The sequence below is a fragment of the Conger conger genome, chromosome 11, assembly GCF_963514075.1.
Source record: "Conger conger chromosome 11, fConCon1.1, whole genome shotgun sequence".
Taxonomy (NCBI): domain Eukaryota; kingdom Metazoa; phylum Chordata; class Actinopteri; order Anguilliformes; family Congridae; genus Conger; species Conger conger.
The window spans coordinates 6,802,721-6,822,431 of NC_083770.1; the positions used below are offsets into that span (position 1 = coordinate 6,802,721).

Genomic DNA, 19,711 nt, shown 5'->3' on the forward strand with positions numbered 1-19,711 from the left:
TTAAAACAACAGCTATGCTTTATTCAAAAACATGACATAGTACTTAATTAAATCATTTGAAGTAAACAGAAATTATACAGGTGTAAACCTGTAAGTGGCAAAACTGCATAATACAATGAACCTAACAGAACACAAACGCATCTTCAACATTTTATCAAAAAAGAACATCACAATGACAACATCTTTCCTCACATGTCTCAAATTATTACACCAAAAAAACCAAGAATTTACAACTGCTCAGTTTCACTGCTTAATATAATCAAGACTCTGATAAAGGGGCTGCCATTACACAAGAGCACAAAAGACAGATTATTGCAGTGCAGTAAAAAGTGCTGAATCCTGATCACAAGTTTGTCTTGAAGAGATTATTAAGGGGGAATAAGTGACAAGATTTGAGGTGTTCATTCCTGCCATTCCTGAATATCGTTTACAGGAATAATTGATTTCCACCACTCAAATACGATATGAACATTAGTCATCCGCTGGAGCGTCTGTCCTGCAGGCACTTGTTCTTTGTTGAGTAGCAATTCCACTGAACTCACCAGCCTCTGCCCCCTTTCCATCCGTCCTGAGCAGCCCCTCCTGCTGACAACACAAACACAAGCAGGAAAGTCACTGAAGCACTAGACTAGATTTTATCGTGAAGCTAAAAAGCAGCGAAACTAATTGGCCACATTGTAATTGGTGAAATGACTGTAAGAAGTTACAAAAAATACCAATCTAACTGAATTAGATTGTTGTTTTTGTAATTGTAAAATAAAATTAATTGTAATCCATAGTTTTTTTTTATTGCAAACCACAGTATATAATTATCCATCCATAGTTTTATTATCATCATTATCAGATGGCTATCACCCCCATATAAATAAAGTGTACAGGGTGATAAAGTGAAATTTAATTGAAAAAAAGAAAATGTTCACCTTGGGCATTCCTTCACAAAGCGGAAAACCAACATCTTCTGAGTGGAATGCACTGTCCTCATCCTCCCTGTGCGGAGGAACAGTGGCCAGGAAGGCAGGTAAGGAGAAGCAGGAGAGGAAACGGGCTTTCAGGAGCAGGTAGGCCGGGTTACTGCTCAAACGCTCCGCAACCAGCCGGCGGATCCCTGTCTCTGCCGCTCCGTCTCCGGAACTTTCTCCACCGGAAGACAGTAGTGACGAAGCACACCTTTCCAGGTGGCTTTTGCATTTGAGGAGAGCCATGAGTGTGCTAAGACTGCTGACAAAGGGAGGCAGGTATGGCAGGGTAACATCTAACGGAGGGAGCTTGACCCCCCCTTTCCCTCTCATCCATTCTGCCACGTGAGATGCGTCCTCTGCAGATATAAGGCCTGGGTCAATACTCAAAGTTTGTTCAGGTCTAGGGCTGACAGACAAAGCAGGTTTAGTGGCAGGACTGAAAACCTGCTGGGACAGGGATGCAGGTTTTGTAGGAGCGGTCGCGGGGTTAACCGAAGCGTTAGCAGTGGTGTGCGGAGCTTGCGGCCGACACACTTGGAGGGTGGGTAGCGCTTGGGAATAAGTGAGGGCAGGGGCGTACCCGGGCGTGACCTGGGAAAGCACGCCAGCCGATTCAGCCACAGACGCGCCCGCACTCACTGCAGCGCGAACAGGCGTTACAGAGCCGCCGGGAGCCGTGAACGAAACGTCTATATTGTGGCAAGCGACATTGGCATGCGTGCCCGGAGACGCGGACAGGGCGGGGGCCAGACTGAAGACTGTCCGCTCCCCTACGGCGGAGGGGGAGGGAAGGCCAGCTGGGACGCACACACCGGGCCCGATCTGCAACACGCTTGAGGGAGACTGCGCGCCCAGCGGCCTGTTAATATAGAATGTAAGAGAATTATCCGGCTTTGGCTTCAGACGTCGAAAGCGAGACCCGGTCGATGATGAGTTGATTTCGACAGGCGGGGCTTGGGGGGCAATTGGGATCCCCAGGCCGGTCACTGGCAGCAAGCCGTGGGGGGTCAAAATCCAAGAAATGTGGGATTGGGGAGGGAGCGGCACCTGGGAGATATTCTGAGCTTGCTTGTTATTCTGTGACTTCCCAGGCAATTTAGCTTTTGGGGCAGCCTTGGGTTTCGGAGTACGTTTCTGCGAGCGGGCGGTCTTTGGCGTGCTAAGGGCGTCCTTTCCCTTCGCAGCGGTTGGAAGTTGGTCAGGAGCGGACACGATTGGAGCCGCGATCCCCTGCAGAAGCGGTTGTGTCGTTACCGCGGGCGGTGAAATCATCATGATGAGGCCACTCTTCTTCTGATCCTGCGCCTCATTCCCACGCTCCTGCTCACGCTTCTCAGCCAGCATCTCGGCCACTCTGCGTTTACGGGGGGGGGCGGACGGAAGGCTCTTTCTGACTGCTGGAAGAAGCCAGTCAAGAATAAGTGATCAGCGTAACACAAATAAAACAACGACTGATGCTGTTGAACTTACACAAGAGACACATTTACTGTAAATGTATAAAGGTCAATGAAAGGTTCAATTATTAGAATGACCAAAGATTTCATTACATTACATTACAGGTACTTAGCAGACGCTCTTATCCGGAGCGACATACAATGAAGTGCAAATCGAACCCAGGGACAAGTGCGATGAAGACCCTAGAGGAAAGTACGGTTCAAAGTCCAAGGGTTCAAACAGATACAATTAGAACCCTTGAAGAATACATCAACTTACCAACTAGCATACCACGGTTGGCAGCAAGAATTCCCCGAGTACAACAATACAACAATTTCACCCTTACCCATGCCTAAATCATTGTAATTTTGCTTGTTGACAAGAAGTATGTCAGTGATAAAACAAAGAAGTGATCGAGAAAAGCACTGCACAAGTATACATTTCAGTCTATTTTTCTCCATTCTTCCATCATTTCAAGTGTCTGAGGGAGTTACATAAACAGAAACGATACAATGGAACCTGCTTGTGTACAATGAAGCATGATTTTAACGTGTTTGACACATTGGCTGATGCATTCTCTCTCATTCCATTAGTGACCAAGTCAATCTGGTCCACCTTTTTGAGAACGCATAGCGCTGAGCAGCAGAACTTAAATAAATAAAATCATAATTTTCGTTTTTTTGTTCACTTTGCCTAATATTAGATTTTGTCAAAATATCTGAAACAACTCAGTATGACAAATATGCAATAATAGAGGAAATCAGGAAGGGGAAATAATTTTTGTAGGTTTTTAAGTTTAATAATTATATTGAGGATAATTATATTGAGTATATTTTAATAGCCAAAGTAAAATTGCAGTGCTTCGCCCATTTCTGTTTTGTCATTCTGGCAGATAATGGCATGCAAATACACAGTAAAACAAATACCATCGACTTTATGAATACGAAGACAAAAGTGAACAGTGAACTCACCTGGTCTCCGAGGAATGCGGATCTCCTGGAAAAGGGAAAAGCTGTTTCACAAACATTGCACATTGTTTTTGGTTTGCGACTTCATCCTTCATTTTAATTTTGTGTCAGCAGCTTAATTAGGCGCTCGTAATTGTGGGGAGACATTTGACCATTCAGCCGATGCCACAAATGGCTATAGGGCAGATTGGTGGGGCTAGGTTGATTAGTGCCTGGTGCAATATTCTGTACACTTAGTACACTTAGTACACTTAGTACACTTAGTACACTTAGTACACTTAGTACACTTAGTGAGCAATTTATTAGGTAGACCTGTACACCATTTTTTAATGCAAATAAAATTGATTTATTGATGCTTGATAAGATGCAAACACAGTATTCACAAAAACTCCCATAATTTCTCATGGAAAAAACAGAACTAGCACAGCTAGATGAAACATCATCACAAAAGACATTAATCTTCTCTCCCTTACTGTTTGGTTGGCTTGCTGCTGTCACTGTGAAGATTTCTAATTAGATTTGGGGTATTTACTGGCACATACCAGTGGCAAACCTGGTTATGTTATCAAAACTTCATTTAGCTAGCTCACATACTGTATGTTGCCAGCTAGACAGATACGGCCCAAAACTTTCAGTCAAAATGGCATTCTATTCAACACCAATATTGTGCATGCCCTGACTGGATCTAGAAACCACCATCGATCTATGCCTCTTACCTACCCAACCAATACGATTATAGGGAATCAGTAATGGATTTGATATGTAAAATGGCCAGTTAGATATAAATTTCCTGCAAATCCTTATTGGCTGGACTTATTGGCAGAATTATTGCAGCGCAAAAGGGCTACATAGAGTCACTATATTATACACACATTGGGCCTCATTTATCAAACGTGAGCCAAACAAAAAGTTTCCCGATGTCAGTTTTTCGTAGGAGCCAAACGAACTTTGCGTGTGGTCTCAGCTGTGCGGAAATGAAAGCACATGGTTGTAAAATGTGGTTTGAGCTTATTAGTCCATTAATTTAAAATCCATGTTGAGTGCCAAAATTATTTGAATATACCAATTGGATATTATAATTATTAATATCATCTAAAAACTCAACATTGAAATGGGATTAATTCATGCTTAAAGGTACAACAGGTAAGATTTTTGTGTAACAATATTGTTACATGACCATTGTAAATTCTTCCCTGCCATTGAAAAAGGCTCACTGTACTTAAATTTGGATTTCGAAATACAGTTGACGGGCCGGCACTCTGTGCCAAAACATCATATAGCTGTACAATAATTCAAGCTCATTGGTTGAAAATTGGTTCTAATTGCCACAGTGTTTCAATTGGTGTTTCAACTTCAGTGCGTTCATGGAGAAGGGGGTGGGATAAACAGTGTTGTGGTTTGAGCGTGTTTGCTGCTGCAATTCCTCTCTCGATCGTTAGAAATTATCTATTGCACCTTAAAGTGGAGTTGAATATAAATTCTAAATAAATAAATAAATAAAAAATAATTTTGCCATGAATAGGGCGTAGACTACAAGTCGTTGCTTAGTCCGTGGATAATATGGCTGGCCTCTCCTCTCCTTTCTCACCCGCTTTATTATAAGACCTGGGTAAGTGGTTTAGACTCACCGCACTCCTTCGTGCCTCAATGACCTTCTTGCAGCCCTCAGCATCAATGGATAGAATCTGTTTCAAGACAGAAGGTATAAGCGTCTTTCATCCCGCTGCATCGGAGCTAGGTACGAGTGAATAATTATGTCACTGAAGGAAAAGGCGCGTTTACACACGCAAAAGATGTAATTCCACTCACATTCAGAAAGAGGGAAAAAACGGGAGTACTTTTGAGTCCTGTCGCCTCGGATTTCTCTCTGACCATATCCGCTGCAAAAACAAAAATCAGTTACGAAGCGAATTTCATTAGGAACAACTTGATTCACGGCACTGTAAATACTAAATACTAAAATAGCATTAAATAAAAACTTGGGTGGGTGTGTGTGTGTGTGTGTGTGTGTGTGTGTTCGGACACAACCGGAAGAAGGGCATCTACTGGAAAGATAGCTGTGTTTGCATTAATGTATCGGTCAGACCATACCTTTGCAACGCTCGTTGTTTTTGCAGGCGACAGGCAGAATCAGGTTCCCCATCCAGGGAGTGATGGCGAGCAGAACCTCGTCGTTCTGCGTGGTGCAGGAGGTGCTGCACACGTGATGGGCGACGCTGGCTCTGGGACGCCATGAGGGATGAGTGACGCTGCCTGGCCCCTCACGGGCCACAGTGCCCTTCTTTCTGCTCTTCTCATTAGCCTTCCTCCGGGGCAACCGGGAGAGCTTACACCTCTTAAAAAAAGGAAGAACAATAAGCTGGGGTCAGAAGACAACAAATAAATAAATAAAAAATAAAATTCTGTAGATATCATTGCAGTCAAATTGTGCTGTGGTGAGCCGCTACATGTTTAGTAGCTCTGTGTCCACTTGCTGCTTATATTTTTTATGGGGAGTTATTTGCCTAGTATGCTATGATGGCCGGTGATTGTACCTCTTCCACCTGGAGTTCTAGAGAGGCCACTCCCGTGCTTAGATTTTGTCCTTTTTTTAGATACAATTTTACAATTACTTGCTTTCAGATGTTAGGGCCACTTTTTGCACCTTAAATGTCTGCTCGAGGAGTTGTTTGCGCTAGACAGAGCATGTTATTACTAGGCCTTCGACTGGCTAGATCATTTGGTGACGGAAGATGTACTAAATGTCGTGCAAAGAAAAGGAGACAAGCAGTATTTAACTTCTTCAAAGGGAAAGCGAGATTGCTGGCTAATAAGACCGAGATCCTGGAGAAAGCGGTAAGAGAAAAGGCGGAGGGCTTCTCATCTACGTTAACAACAGACAGTGCAGTCCTGGGCTTAATAATGTAAAAGAGAAGATTTATCAACTGGACACTGAGCTCCCAGCGTGGAAAAAAACCTTCCACTTTCAGTGCCTGAGCTTCTGTAACTTTGGTGTAGTAATACTTGGGAGTAATTCTGTCTCATGGACAACAAACCCAAAAGGGTTTCCTTTCAGAAGACACCAGGATCATGCCTGGTGTCAAAAGGGTTCAAGAATACCATTGTATTTTGGGGATGTCATTTTCAAGCTTGGGTTGAGAAAAGGGGTGATACTTATTGGGTTAAACTCTTTTCACAGTAAAAATGAAAATTTTATAAGCATTGCTTAAAAATGTAAATGTATCTTTTATTTATGTGTATTCAAGGCACGTACTGCAATAGGAATGCTATCAGACTGCTATGGTCAATATAAAGTAAAATGATGTTGTCACAGCTTAACCGTTTTCCAGGTCGCCCCAGCAGCACATACTTTACCTGTGCATTGTATGTGTATTTGTATGTATGCTGTAAGTATTTATGCAAATAAACACAAATAACAATGAAGAAGAACAATACAAGAGACTGACAAAACAATTTCCCCTCAGCTTCATGATTCACAGGGATGAACACAAAGAAGCTGAAATTGGTTTCATAGTTTAGGGACTTGTTTGTTCACCCAGCATAAATTGTTAAAACATGAACACGATATGAGATTACCTGTTTCATTTGAGAGCCTCCATTCCAACGCAGGAGATTCCTCACCTCGCTGAGTGACACTGTGATCATATCACTTTCAGAATGTTGATCCTGATGAAAAAAAAGCATAAAGTTTTGCTTAAAATGATTAAATTGGTCACTCCATACATAACATGGGGCACACGCATAACAATGGTCACATGCACAGTCACGGAAATCAGCACATCAATAATTAATATGCGTCGTCACTCCAAGATGAAAACAAGGGTGTTCAATGTTTTGTGTAATTCTCAAAATGCTCTATGATGAGCGCTGGGGATGGTACCTCTTTCATCTGCTGTTCTAGAGAGGCCGCTCCCGTGCGGGTGTGTAAGGGGCAGCCGAAGCGGTCGAGAGCGGTCCACCGCGCGCCAGGGGCAGAGGCCAGGGAGCGCCAGCGGCTCCCTGAACACGGACGTCCGAGAGCGGCTCGGCTCAGGGGCGGCTTGTTACCCGCCGGGGCGGCCGGGGCGGCCCGGACAGCCCGTAGGCCCAGGTGGGGGAACATGCCAGACTTTTTGGGGATCCACTTCTCCATGCTGGGTAGAATGTACTCTTCCCTCAGCTCCATTTCCAGGTTGGACTCCTGATCGTCATCCAGATCCTTTAACTCTTCATCGCTGGAAAGACAAAGTGCCGCCTCCTCTGAGCTCGTCATGGCGTCCTCTTCCTCGTCCTCCCTTTTCACCGTCTCAGGCTTTTTCCTCTTCTTTTCCCTCTTTTTTGGAGGTTCTTTTTTAATCCATCTTTTGGCCATACGCTGTCAATTGGAAAAAATAAAATAAAATAAAATAATAAAATAATAAAATAAAATTAAAACCTCAACTCATACGAGACAACGCTCTACGAACGAGTCGGTTGTGAGGAAATGGCGGCCTGACAGGGTGGTGCTATGGCTCGTCATGAAGTGGGACGTTCTTGTTAGGAAGTTAATATGAAAATAATCACCACCCACGTGGCATGTTTCGGCCAATCATTTGTCGAAATGCCACATTTGGTCAGTTGTTTTTCAGTGGCGTGGTATAAAGCCAAATAGTCACTCTCTATTCATTATAAATGCAATTGCAATTTTTAGCACATTAAACAAAATGGCTAAGAAGCACCCAGTACCTGCAAAAGTTAAATTACCGTTAACGCGAATCAATCAGAATAGATACATTTAAAAACATTAAGTATATACACTCAGTGCTTTATTAGGTACAAATATTTTAATCAGCCAATCATGAGGCAGCAACTTCATGCATAAAGCATGCATACATGGTAAAGAGGTTTGGTTCATGCTCATGTCAAAAATAAAAGTGATTTAAGTCAATCATTGACTTTGGAATGATTTTTGGTACCAGACTGTTTTTCAGACACAACAGACTCAAGAGTTTACAGCGAATCGTACGAAAAACAAATAAACAACTACCGAAAACATCCAGTATTCAAAAGTTAAAATTGGCAGCGGTGAATATAACTCGAACACTGGAGCATGAGCACTTACCGGATATCCTGTCATTATCTTCCATTTTTGCAAGCATTGACAGTCAATCCTGTTCGGCATCTCTGACGCAATTTTGGCCCATCGGCCTATCAATCAGGGCATGCACAAGAGTGAAATATATAAGATCATGGGCGTGCTGACATTATTACAGATAATACATTTCAATGAAATTTGACCTTCATGTGTTATATGTACAAAAGTTATACAACAAGCATTTGCACATTTTCCCATGACAATAACATAAGAACAATAGAACTTTGTTATGATAAAAATGGTCAGTTTCAGATCATTATGTCTTGATATTTCATCTAGAACTATGTCTTGGGACAAGATTTATAAACATAACAACATGCTTAATGTGGATTCAAAACCTTAGGGGTTCAAAAACTTTAAATACATTTTCAATTAATTGAATTAATTGTGTTCCAAAGGATTGGGTTCTCAAGAGTTTGGTACCAGGTGTCAATCACAAGTCAATCACAGCACAAGCTATGAGCAATAGCTTCTTTGGAACCCATCTCGTGTCCACAAGGAAGAACAGCAATGCCAAAACAAAGCATGACAAACCAATCCAAACCACAGAAGAACAAACCAAAGCGTGACCCGCCTCGCTAGCTGCTCATGCTGGAAGCAATAAGTCTTACGTCGGACCAGAAATGACAACAAATATATTCATGTTTATGCATTAAATTATTTAATTGAAAACCAAATACTTTCCCATCAATAAATACTGAACTGGGAATCCAATTACTTTTTCCAAATAGTATTTACGGCCTTTTAAAAATACATAAAAATTCCAATGCAATACAATCTGTTGTATACAATCTGCTGAAGGGGGGTATCCCAGATAGCATCTCTGTACCATCTGAGAACTGCTAGGGGCTACGGTTTGAATCAAGGGCAGCCTACACTGGCCATTTTAAGCAACCCATGCACAACCCATGAGTGTGGCGTGTGAGCTCTTGCACTTGTCACAAGTAAGGTCAATGTCAGGGAATACTCTGGCTAATTTTGTGTTTAAAACATGGGTACGGTGTAAACGGTCAATTCACCTGCTCCGTACTTCCCCACCAACATTATCAGCATGGCCTCCTCCTCCGGGCTCCATCGGCCCTTTTTCACGTCCTCGGTCAGGCAGTCCAGGTATCTGCAAAACCACCACACTCCTGGCCACTTACGCTTTGCCACAAGGCAAATGCTTTGCCCTCCTCAAATGTTCAGGTTTTAAAAAAATGTTTTACTAGGATTGTATTTAAATACAGTAAATCCCCAGAGCTACTCATCCCAGTGATAGAGCCCAGTATATGTTTGTGTTGGTCAACTCTCCCATGTAAAACAGCCATTTAGGAAGAAAGAATTAATTAATTAAAAACCCCAATCTCAATGCTATTTTGCAAGTCTAAGACAATGACAATGCGCTCATTGGTCGAGGAACGTTGCACCATTACTGTGTTATGGATAAATGATAAAATTGCAGCAAACTCGTTTTAATAAGTCAAATGGATCCCCATGCAAACCCCTCATTCAGTCAGTGCACTTTATAATTTCATGGCTGTAAATAAACTCAAAATTTAAATTTCGTCTGACCACAGCACCTTCGTTCAACCATACTTTAAAATACCACATGAGACCAAAATTGAATCGTTTTGTGAGATACAGCATCAGCATGTTTGGTGTCGAAACAGAAATACAGGTCTGGGGCACTGGTTAAAATCAATGGTATAATCGTATAATCCATTAAGTATCAGGCCATTTTGGCTGACAATCTGGTTGTCTCTAATACAGGCAGAGACTTGGCTGTAGGTGGATTTTCCAGCAAGACAATAAAGGGGTCTGAATACTTTCTGAAACCAAGTCTAATTACTCATTTAATTCTATTCTTAATGAAGAAAATACTTATTTCGTTTTTAGTTTGTTTGGACAGAAACAGTAAAAATTGTGAAAAGTCCATGCGATTTTATTTTTTAGGTTATATCACCCAGTCCTGCCAATATGGATAGAAGAAATGTTTCTTTGGTTATCTAGTTTGGGAGTGATTAGCCAAAATGTAAAATGGCTTATTACAGTGCCTCCCTGTGGTCAATTTAAATGTGACATTTGCGGTGTTGGGAGCTCTAGACACAGGAGCTGAAACCATCCTTTGTAAAAACATTTTTCCACCTCAAGAACACACCATGAAACCAGCCCAAATAATAATCTTTTTCAGCATATGCCATGACACTCCCACTATGCACTCCCAGCCAAGGCTGGTGACAATATATTGTTTTTCAAAAACAACATGGTGGCTCAGTGAAACCATCCTTTTCCGGGTGACACTACCCGCCATGGCTGGCAATGGCACAATGACAATTTGATTTGAAGCCGTGGGTTACAGAACTGCACAAAAGGAGAGGGATTTATGCAACAACAGTCTCATAATCAGTTCCATTAACAGAAGCGGGCAGGTTTCATCTCTCCCACCACTGCGCCTCGTCACTGCGTACCTCTCCCTGCACTGAGCATCGGTCCTGCCCGGCACCTCGGTCCGTATTTTCCACCAGTCACGGACACCATACTTTGCCACTGCCTTCAGCAACATCTGCACACCAAAATAAATTATACCGTTGGTTCATTTTTAACAATAATTAATTTGAAGTAAGACATTTGAATTTGAAGGGAACCCGAGAAACAGAAAACACATTCTTTGAACGACCATTTATTTAATGACATTTTTATTCTTAAATCTGAACTCTGAAATACCCCCCTTGAAAAAGTAATTGCCCTCTGGTTGCACTACCTTTAGAGGCAATAATGGTATCCAAAAATCAGTCTTCCACACCGTCATGGATGAATTTTAGTCCACTTGTTAAATCATTGAATTTATTTCAATAATTTAACTAAACCCTCAGATCATTGTCTTGCAGCATAACCCAAGTGCACTTCAGCTTCAGCTCACACACAGATGACCAGACAGTCTGCTGAAGACTTTTCTGGTACGAAGCAGAAATAAAGTTTCCTTCAATAATGGAATGTCATCCAGGTGTGTTGTGTTTAATCAGGTCCCCTTTGACTGATATTTCTGTCTAAAGACCTCAAACCATTCAGTTCAACAAAAAATTGGGTGGTCCGGTACAAAAGGTGATATGTCCCAGGAAATAAAAGCTGAAATTCGGATCGGTCGTCTCATGTACATCTTTTAACCTCAATTGCCTGTGTCGAGCATAAAAACAAATAAAACCTTGCCATTCCAATACTTTTGGAGGGGACTGTAGGTTAACACGTATTAATGAATTAAAATGAGTTCAAATCTAAAAGCGCGAGATCGGAGAGCGTGAGATCGATTGCAGATAGAACTCCCCCCCACCTCATCCTCAACCTTGGTCCAAGGGCCTTTCCGAAGGCTGGGCTCCAAAACCTGAGTCCAGCGATAGACCAACTGGGCAGCTTCCCGGCCCTCCATGAAGTAAGAAACTGCGGAGCAGAGAGGACACACGAGAACACCTTTTATTTCATTCAACTGGTAGGAGACTGCTGAAACAAAATGTGACAGAACTAAATAGTCATCTATAGCGCAGCAAGCCCATTAAGGGGCACGGGGTCAGACGCAATTTTGTTTCACGCCGCATTGCTCACGTACAAAGTAAAGCGCGAGGTTCAAAATGGCCGGACTTAATTAATAGGTGTGTCTTGAACGTAACATGACCTAAAACCAGAATTTCATCTTCCATTCCCTTTAAAGTCAATTGTGTTTGCCCCTAGGTCAGATATTATGACGACAGATTTAGCAAGACATAGAACAGACGGGTTTACCTCTGAGGAAAAAAAGCCTGCTAAAATGGTCTGAATTGTACATTTGTTTCCTATGTCTGATTTCTTAAACGTTTAGCTCTCTTTAGAATTGTTTTGTTCAATTATGGAATGGTGAGCACATGTTGTTTGACACACAGTAGACATTGTACATGGCTGTAGCATGTTGTCGGGAATCTGTGCTGATGCACCTTGATGGAGAGCAGGCTGATGTTAGCATTAGGGCTGATCAATTTCATTTCCTGTCTTTTGAGGTATTCAGCAAATGGAAACAAACATTGAACTTAAAAACAAAAGGGTTTTTTTTTGTGATTCATTTATACAGATAATGCACGCTCTTTTCAGCAACGCCCTCTTAATGCCCTTCTTGCTGTGAGGCGCCGCCCGATGTTATGGTATTAATATTACCAGTATTAATCGTTATGGTATTAATATTACCAGTATTAATCGTCAGGCAGTTTGCCAGGGCAGTAACGTGTCGCCATGTACACAAGTGTTCAAAAGCTTGGAATCACCTGTTTTTTCTGCTTTTTTGTCTGCTTAATGTCCAACACAACCATGACTTTTGAGAATGTTACAATGTACGCAACGCCACAAAGAATATACAGGTCTGCGGGCTTATTGTCATGTTCCATTTGATTATGCACACATCTTGAACACAGTTCCAGCAGCCAACTACAAACTACTCTCTATCAGGCTGCAGTGCATGTTTTGATAATTGACACAATATTACAACCATTATTATGCAATTTCATTTTAAAGCATAAAGAGCAAACGGACAAATTAATCTAAATACTATATAAACATCACAAAATAGTTATTTTTAGTGCAATACATTTTTGATAACAAAATTGCATATACAGAAATAACTTTTTTCATTCATGCATTCAGCAAGCCTCACTCTGGGTGTATGGGATGAAGTTCCCAATACGCATCTTCTCCACCAGCTCTCTCAGGACCTGGTCCTCTTCTTTGGACCAGAGCTTTTTCTTGAAGCCTTTGTGGATATAACGCTGGTGGGTCTGGAGGCACATGAAGGCGGTTCTGTTCGTCTGAGGGGACACAGGAGAGAGTGAGACTGTAAAGATAAACAACCTTACATTTCTTTGAAAACACCAGAGAACTGAACACATCGGGAATTAAGGTTGTTCTTAACACAACTTTTACTAAATAAAATACTTTTTCAGTTTATTTATATTGTAGCATTGTATTTGATCATATGGCCGTTTTTCAAGACACATGATCGTTGAAATGCATTGTGATTCCTAGGCCTTTCAATGGGATTTCTATAGGTCGCCTTAGTCCATAATGGGTTGAAAATGATTTGCATGCTTCTAGCTTCCATCCAGCAGCCGATCTTGTCCTGGTCCTTTTTATATCAAAAGCGGAACTTTCCATGGAGGCTTTTTAGCAACAACTGCTCAACTCACTCCCTTGTCAAATTTTTGTAAATAAAAAGCTAAATCTCAATTAGTAGCGTTACTCATTCGCATGTCTTTGCACTCGTCACTTTGTATTAATCTTATACTTCCAACCCTGTTCGGTTGACTAGACATTCTTTGAGCTTCGGATGTCTGAGGTATTACTGTAGCTTGTAGCCAAATCATTCAGTAATCATTCAGGCAAAAAAAAATCTAAAAAAGTGTTAGTTACTTATATTAATTCTTTCTATTGTATACATATCAAGTTAATTATAAGGTATTATTGTTAAGCATAGTAATTTATTGTTTGGTTGTAGTGTCATCAAAATAAAGAAAGCATTTTATTTCATCATTCTTTGTGGTTGGATTTAGCTTTTAATAGACCCACTACACATTTTTTGTCACAAAACCTCAAAGTAATGCAATGGAAATGTGATGCTTGGGCCGCCTATGTTTTTGTCTGGGAATGCTTACCCCAAGTCCCTCTGCAATTTTATCCCATTTGCAATAGTTCATATTCTCCACAATGCCCTTGAGCTTCTCAATCTCATCTTCTTTCCAAGATGACTTATTAACACTGGGATGCAGGTAGTTCTCCCAGAACTTCTGAATGTCATCAGCACTACGTGTACCCTCAAACTGCAGAAAAGGGAAAAAATAGTTTTTAATAGTTTCAATATATTGTCATGATAAAGTTGACATTTTTTAAACTGCCTGAGAAGGCAATACAATTCTCTATATAATCACAGTCCACAGTTGTGTCAAGTAAGAATGCCCAAAGGCTAATAACCCAATAACCTGCCCCCCAAGTCCCTAGTTTAAATAATCCTGTGCTCCCCTAAGCATACGCTGACCCAGAGCAAGGGTTCCCCTCCGGTTCAGGTGCAGCCTGTCATGCTTGTACAGCTCACCCCGTCCCAAAAGAAGTCCCAATGCCCCATAAACCTGTACCCCTCTCTCCTACAAAAATGTCATAGCTACGTTTTAAACCTCTAGATAAAGTTCTGCTTCCCTCTGCTTGCACGTGGTACAGGTAGAATTCCGGGGAAGACTACTGTGGAGGTTCTGCTCCTAATCTTTTCTGCTAACAACCCGCTATGTAGACTATGCTGTCTACACCCACTCTCAGAGACAGGGGCTGGGTCCAACTTCTGCAAGGGCTGGAATCGGTTGGACACCACCACCTGTAGAGATACCGCCCCTGTGTAGTGTGCATGTCCTTTCCTTCGTGGCGCCCTACTGTCACCCAACTCTCTGGTCCTGCCTGGTCTGAAGTCTGCCCCCCTCCTGGCCGTGGCCTGCACACTAGTTCCCTAAAGGACATACTATGTACTTCCCGGAACTCTTCCAGTTCAGAGCTACGCAATCAGCACTCGAGCCAGCCCTCCAGATTAAGAATCCTGCTCACATGGAAACACAAAAACTATACTAAAAAGAATAAAAAATAAAATAAAATAATAAAACGACAGTTAAAAAAAAAATACAATTAAAATAAAAAGCGTGAGGTGGCTCCAAACAGTTAGCAGCCCAAACAGTTAGCAGCACTGTTCAACCAAGGACAGTAGACAAGCAAGTGTCTTCAATCGTGTGCTATACTTTACATTGAAGTACCTTAAAACTAGCACAACAATCAATGAACAAAGAGGGCCTGTACAGGAACTTACGTCAATATTTGAAATTTTCTCCCAGTCATGGTCGTCATGCCGATTCCCCATCAGCTGCTCCTCACTCAATGAGCTGTGAAGACAGAGTGAGTGAGTGAGTGAGTGATGTTACAGCAGAGAAAATGCAACCATAACTCAAATAATTATCCTCTCCCTATCCTCTTCCGTTTTTACAGAAATATGCAGTTGTGAGATATCATACCATAAACAAAGTGCATGTCATAAGCATATTCTCTGCGTGCCTACTAAAAAAAACACTGCAGTCCACAGACAGATTTTTATTACAAATGCTTTAATGCTCGCAACTTAAAATTAAATTCAAATATTCATAACACCATTACATTTGAAAGGTCAGTACATAATATTCTCAAGCTGAATATATTCTTTAGAGATCAGAATGGTATAGTTACCTGATGTCATCAATCTCCCTCTCTATTTGATTGATTTGTTTCTGAAGAATTTGTTTTTCCATGTCTTCTGCTTTTCCCATTTTTTCATTCAGGTATTCCAATCTTTAAAAACAAAAGCAAACACACACCAACACATAAAACACAGAGCCTGGGCTGCTAGGTGGCTCACCATGTTAAGTTACTCTTTCAGGGCCCCACAGAGACTGCACACGTAGGCTGGTGGCTACGATAACTTTGCCATTTCACAAAAAGCTTGTGTACATAAACCAGTGGTGATACGGTTTTACCAATTCCCTATTGAGATATAACAATAATAAAAACACTAATAACTGCTCTCCCAATTGAGATATAACAATAATACTTAAAAAAGTGCCACAATGTGCCAATTGTGTCGCCCAGGACACTGCTGGTTAGAACCAAACATTTTTTCATTCTCTGGAGAGCCTTGCTGGACAATCAGGTGTCTGCATAGGAAGCTGCCTTTGGAGCTGCCAGCCCCAGTAGGTATTGAGCTATGAGGTATTCCAATGTAATGTGAATTATAAACAAGCAAAACAAGAGTTCTGTATCAAGCTTGATGTTAACAGGCAGAAATGTACCATGTTTTTTTTATTTTTATAATTTGACGACTTACTTGAAAAGCTTAGGCTGCAGCAACCGCTTCATGGTGTCACTTACAATGGAGCTGACCAGCAGAGTCTTCTGCCAGCCCTCCCCTGACAATCAACACAAGAATGAGCATTACAAACCTTTTGACAAACCCCCCAGTTTACAGACGCCCCCCTCCTCCTTCTATTGCATCATAGAGCAGGGGTCTCCAACCCTGGTCCTGGAGAGCTACACGGTCTGCTGGTTTTCATTGTTACTCTGCACTTAACTGTAATCAACTGCTCTAATTGATTAATTAACTCGCCTCACCTGGTTCCCTGGGTCTCAGCAGGGTGCTGATTTTAAGGTGAAAACAAAAACCAGCAGACCCAGTAGCTCTCCAGGACCAGGGTTGGAGTGCCCTGTCATAGAGTATGAGTTCAGGGTATCTGACACTTGCGTTTCAGATGCAGTACAAAAATAAAAAAGGCCACGTCCAGAAGTGGCCAAAGGAGTTTTTAGAATAAGTAGGCAAGGTATTGGGCGCGCGCGCGCGCGCACGCGCGCGCACGCACGCACGCACGCACGCACGTCATAGTAATAGCAATAGGAAAGATAAAAAAATAATCAAAACCGGAAGTAGCCATCTGGCTAGCTTCTCTATTTTGAGCAGAACATAATCAACATACGCAACCATAGCAACATGCTGGAACATGAAACAGTAGCCACCTTAACAGCCTGAAGTAGTTAGTGCCGGCAAAAAAAGTTAATATTTTGAAGCAAATTGCCAAAAAACATTACAGACCCCTGCTTATATTTTAATCTTTGGTAAAATACCATGGTATACGTGATATAATCCAACCAACACTGTGTCATGTCCCTTTGCTGATCATGTTACTGAAGCTTAATTTGCGTTGTCCCATGAATGTCCTATTCTCGGAAATGATGTGACCACTACACTCATTTACAGTATGTTGTGGTTATGAGGTGCATGGCAGTTCCATTATTTAGACCATGTCAAATAAAGTGATATTTGTTGCGCATCATTTTTTTCTTTTGAGTGTTCCATTTGGCCTGTGGTGTATAAGGCCGCTGGCAATGGTTAGTCTGAATTTTTCCCCACAATTTTTCTGTACCTCCCAATCATCCATACATCAACAAATAATGGATCGCCCAGTGATTTTATAAATTCACGACACATGAACCAATACCAAAAATAAATAATAAGCTATATTTTCATCATGGACTGGGAATGGTCTTATATCAGAAGGTTGCATTATATTTAAGTGACCTGACCTATGTCTTGTATCTTGCTGTAATTGTGCGTTATGTAATCATGTACAAAGAGCCATTTTTGATGGGGTGACCCAAAAAAAAAAACATTCAATCATTCCACTCTTTCATCCAATAAAAATCTTCTAAAGCAGTCTAAACATGACATAAATACTGTGCACATTTCCCTCAGACAGCCACAAGGCTATCTTTCCATTACAACTTAACTTACATCTTCTTATCTTCATCTCATCATAAGTTCTTGTCCCCATGTTCATCTTGTCTCTAGTCTCTGGATTGGCAGGAGGACCCTGAGAGAACAATTGTCAAAAGTGGTCAGGGATCCATTACTTTTAAATCTTAAATCATTAATGTATTTCCAGGTTACATAAACCAAACTAGAATGTATGTCACTGAAGATCACTGAAATTGACGTAGGATTAGATGCCATGCATTTTAAAATATGGCAGGTGGTATTTATTTCTTGTTAAATATGAAAGATTCTACAGCTCCTGGAGCATCTGTTAAGATAGACGTCATCATTATGAACACCAGTATGGACCAAGATATTTGAATAAGAAAACAATGCACCCCCCCCCTCCTTATGCGGTTACTACATTTCCATTTTCATTTACAATTTTTACTTTTGAATTCAATTCTTTTCAGATCATCTGCTTATAGAAGTACACGCATCATATAATGAGTTACAGTACAGAAAACCTGCTGCTGATAGCAGATTCATTACAATGTACCGTACAATTCAGTCTGTTCACTTTCATACTTGAACAGCATTTTCATGACTGCATTAGAGCATAAACTTTACTGCTTGACTGCATAAACTTCAAATTTCTGTACTTACCAGTCCTGTGACTTTGTCCTTGAAGTATGGCTTCATGAAGTTTCCCAGAAAAAGCTTCAGGGCGGGTAGTCCAGAGGTTGTAGCTTGTGGGGTTGGGCCAGACACCTGCACCATGACCTCCCGCTGAAGGGACAGGAGAACATTCATGTAATCGTTTGCAATAAAGCACAATATGAATGGGAATGTTATACTTCAAGGCATGCATAGCTACTTATGTGGCTTACACAATCCCTCAAAACATGAGGCACCTAATTAAGCCAAATCTAACTGCTTGTTAAAATACTGAGATAGCAATTATGGTTGGTACGAAAACCAACATACCTGTACACAGGACCGAGTTTGGAAACCACTGCTCTAGAGAGCTTCTAAACAGTGTTTGACATTTGCAGAATAGAAAATAGCTTGATAAATTAGTGTAACACATAAAACTGCCTTGTGTCGAAAAACGAAGCCAAATTTATTTCACATAAATAACATTACAATCCTGAAAGCACAATTTCAACATTACATTAGCCTATTGCACATTAGTGCTAATCTTCTCCTGTTGAAAAAGGGGTTGACCATTGTTTGTTCTCCTTCTATTCATGTCAAATAAAAGGACAATATGAGGTTGCCTTTACGTAATTTGACTGATTAAAAACTACCTAAAATTTGGGGGAGAAAAGCATGTTATAATCCATCTTGATCTATCTTGAAGTAAAATCTCCAGAAATATTTTTTTCATTTCATCAAGTGCCCGTCACAAATGGCTGTAGCCAATAATAATGGGGAAAGTGTAGGTCGGTGTTTCACTTGTCTTTGGGAGCAACCAGACCCATTTTTATTTACATGATTTATACGACGTGGTCTAGCTAGCGAATGTAACGTTAAAGTTAGCTATCAGCACCCCTTAACGTCGTAGCTAACGTTAGCTAGCCAACATCATTAACATAAATAAGCAGTGCAAACCAGCTAGCTAGTGTTATTGGAAACCGCATTACTGTAACGTTACCACCAAAACTAGTTAGCTAGCTAGTTAGCAGGCAAGGTCGGATATAATGTTTCATGTTTGTAAAGTTATTATCCCAGTGTTTTCCTGTACGGCCGCCGATGAGCATCTGGTGTTTATTAGCTGCCAACAACGTTTGAGAAGGACATGAACATGGTTTTGTTTTTTGCCTTTACTCCCCATGTTTCTGACCCTTTGAAACATGTTGGGTGTCTCTGGTCAGCTGTCATTGACTGTGCCAAGCACTTGTCAAAACTGAGACTGCCCTGTAAATGGAATCTA

General features: G+C 41.2%; 1 protein-coding gene across 4 annotated transcripts in view; it reads right to left on the reverse strand.

Annotated features, from left to right (window-relative positions):
• Nucleotides 1-19,711, reverse strand: part of LOC133140580 (snRNA-activating protein complex subunit 4-like) — a 26,993-nt gene continuing 7,282 nt past the window's right edge. For 3 of the 4 annotated variants that reach the window (XM_061260607.1, XM_061260610.1, XM_061260609.1), the window contains exons 6-24: nucleotides 18,442-18,564; nucleotides 17,815-17,893; nucleotides 16,357-16,438; nucleotides 15,723-15,824; nucleotides 15,313-15,385; nucleotides 14,123-14,287; nucleotides 13,129-13,279; nucleotides 11,785-11,891; nucleotides 10,925-11,019; nucleotides 9,494-9,588; nucleotides 8,442-8,527; nucleotides 7,242-7,715; nucleotides 6,938-7,027; nucleotides 5,453-5,696; nucleotides 5,171-5,241; nucleotides 4,990-5,046; nucleotides 3,365-3,389; nucleotides 921-2,356; nucleotides 1-585 (exon numbers count right to left, since the gene is read on the reverse strand). In XM_061260607.1, coding sequence (XP_061116591.1) covers nucleotides 472-585; nucleotides 921-2,356; nucleotides 3,365-3,389; nucleotides 4,990-5,046; nucleotides 5,171-5,241; nucleotides 5,453-5,696; nucleotides 6,938-7,027; nucleotides 7,242-7,715; nucleotides 8,442-8,527; nucleotides 9,494-9,588; nucleotides 10,925-11,019; nucleotides 11,785-11,891; nucleotides 13,129-13,279; nucleotides 14,123-14,287; nucleotides 15,313-15,385; nucleotides 15,723-15,824; nucleotides 16,357-16,438; nucleotides 17,815-17,893; nucleotides 18,442-18,564 — 3,669 coding nt within the window. In that variant the 3' untranslated portion in view covers nucleotides 1-471. The remainder of the gene's footprint in view (nucleotides 586-920; nucleotides 2,357-3,364; nucleotides 3,390-4,989; nucleotides 5,047-5,170; nucleotides 5,242-5,452; nucleotides 5,697-6,937; nucleotides 7,028-7,241; nucleotides 7,716-8,441; nucleotides 8,528-9,493; nucleotides 9,589-10,924; nucleotides 11,020-11,784; nucleotides 11,892-13,128; nucleotides 13,280-14,122; nucleotides 14,288-15,312; nucleotides 15,386-15,722; nucleotides 15,825-16,356; nucleotides 16,439-17,814; nucleotides 17,894-18,441; nucleotides 18,565-19,711) is intronic. The other variant, XM_061260611.1, reaches the window with a different exon arrangement.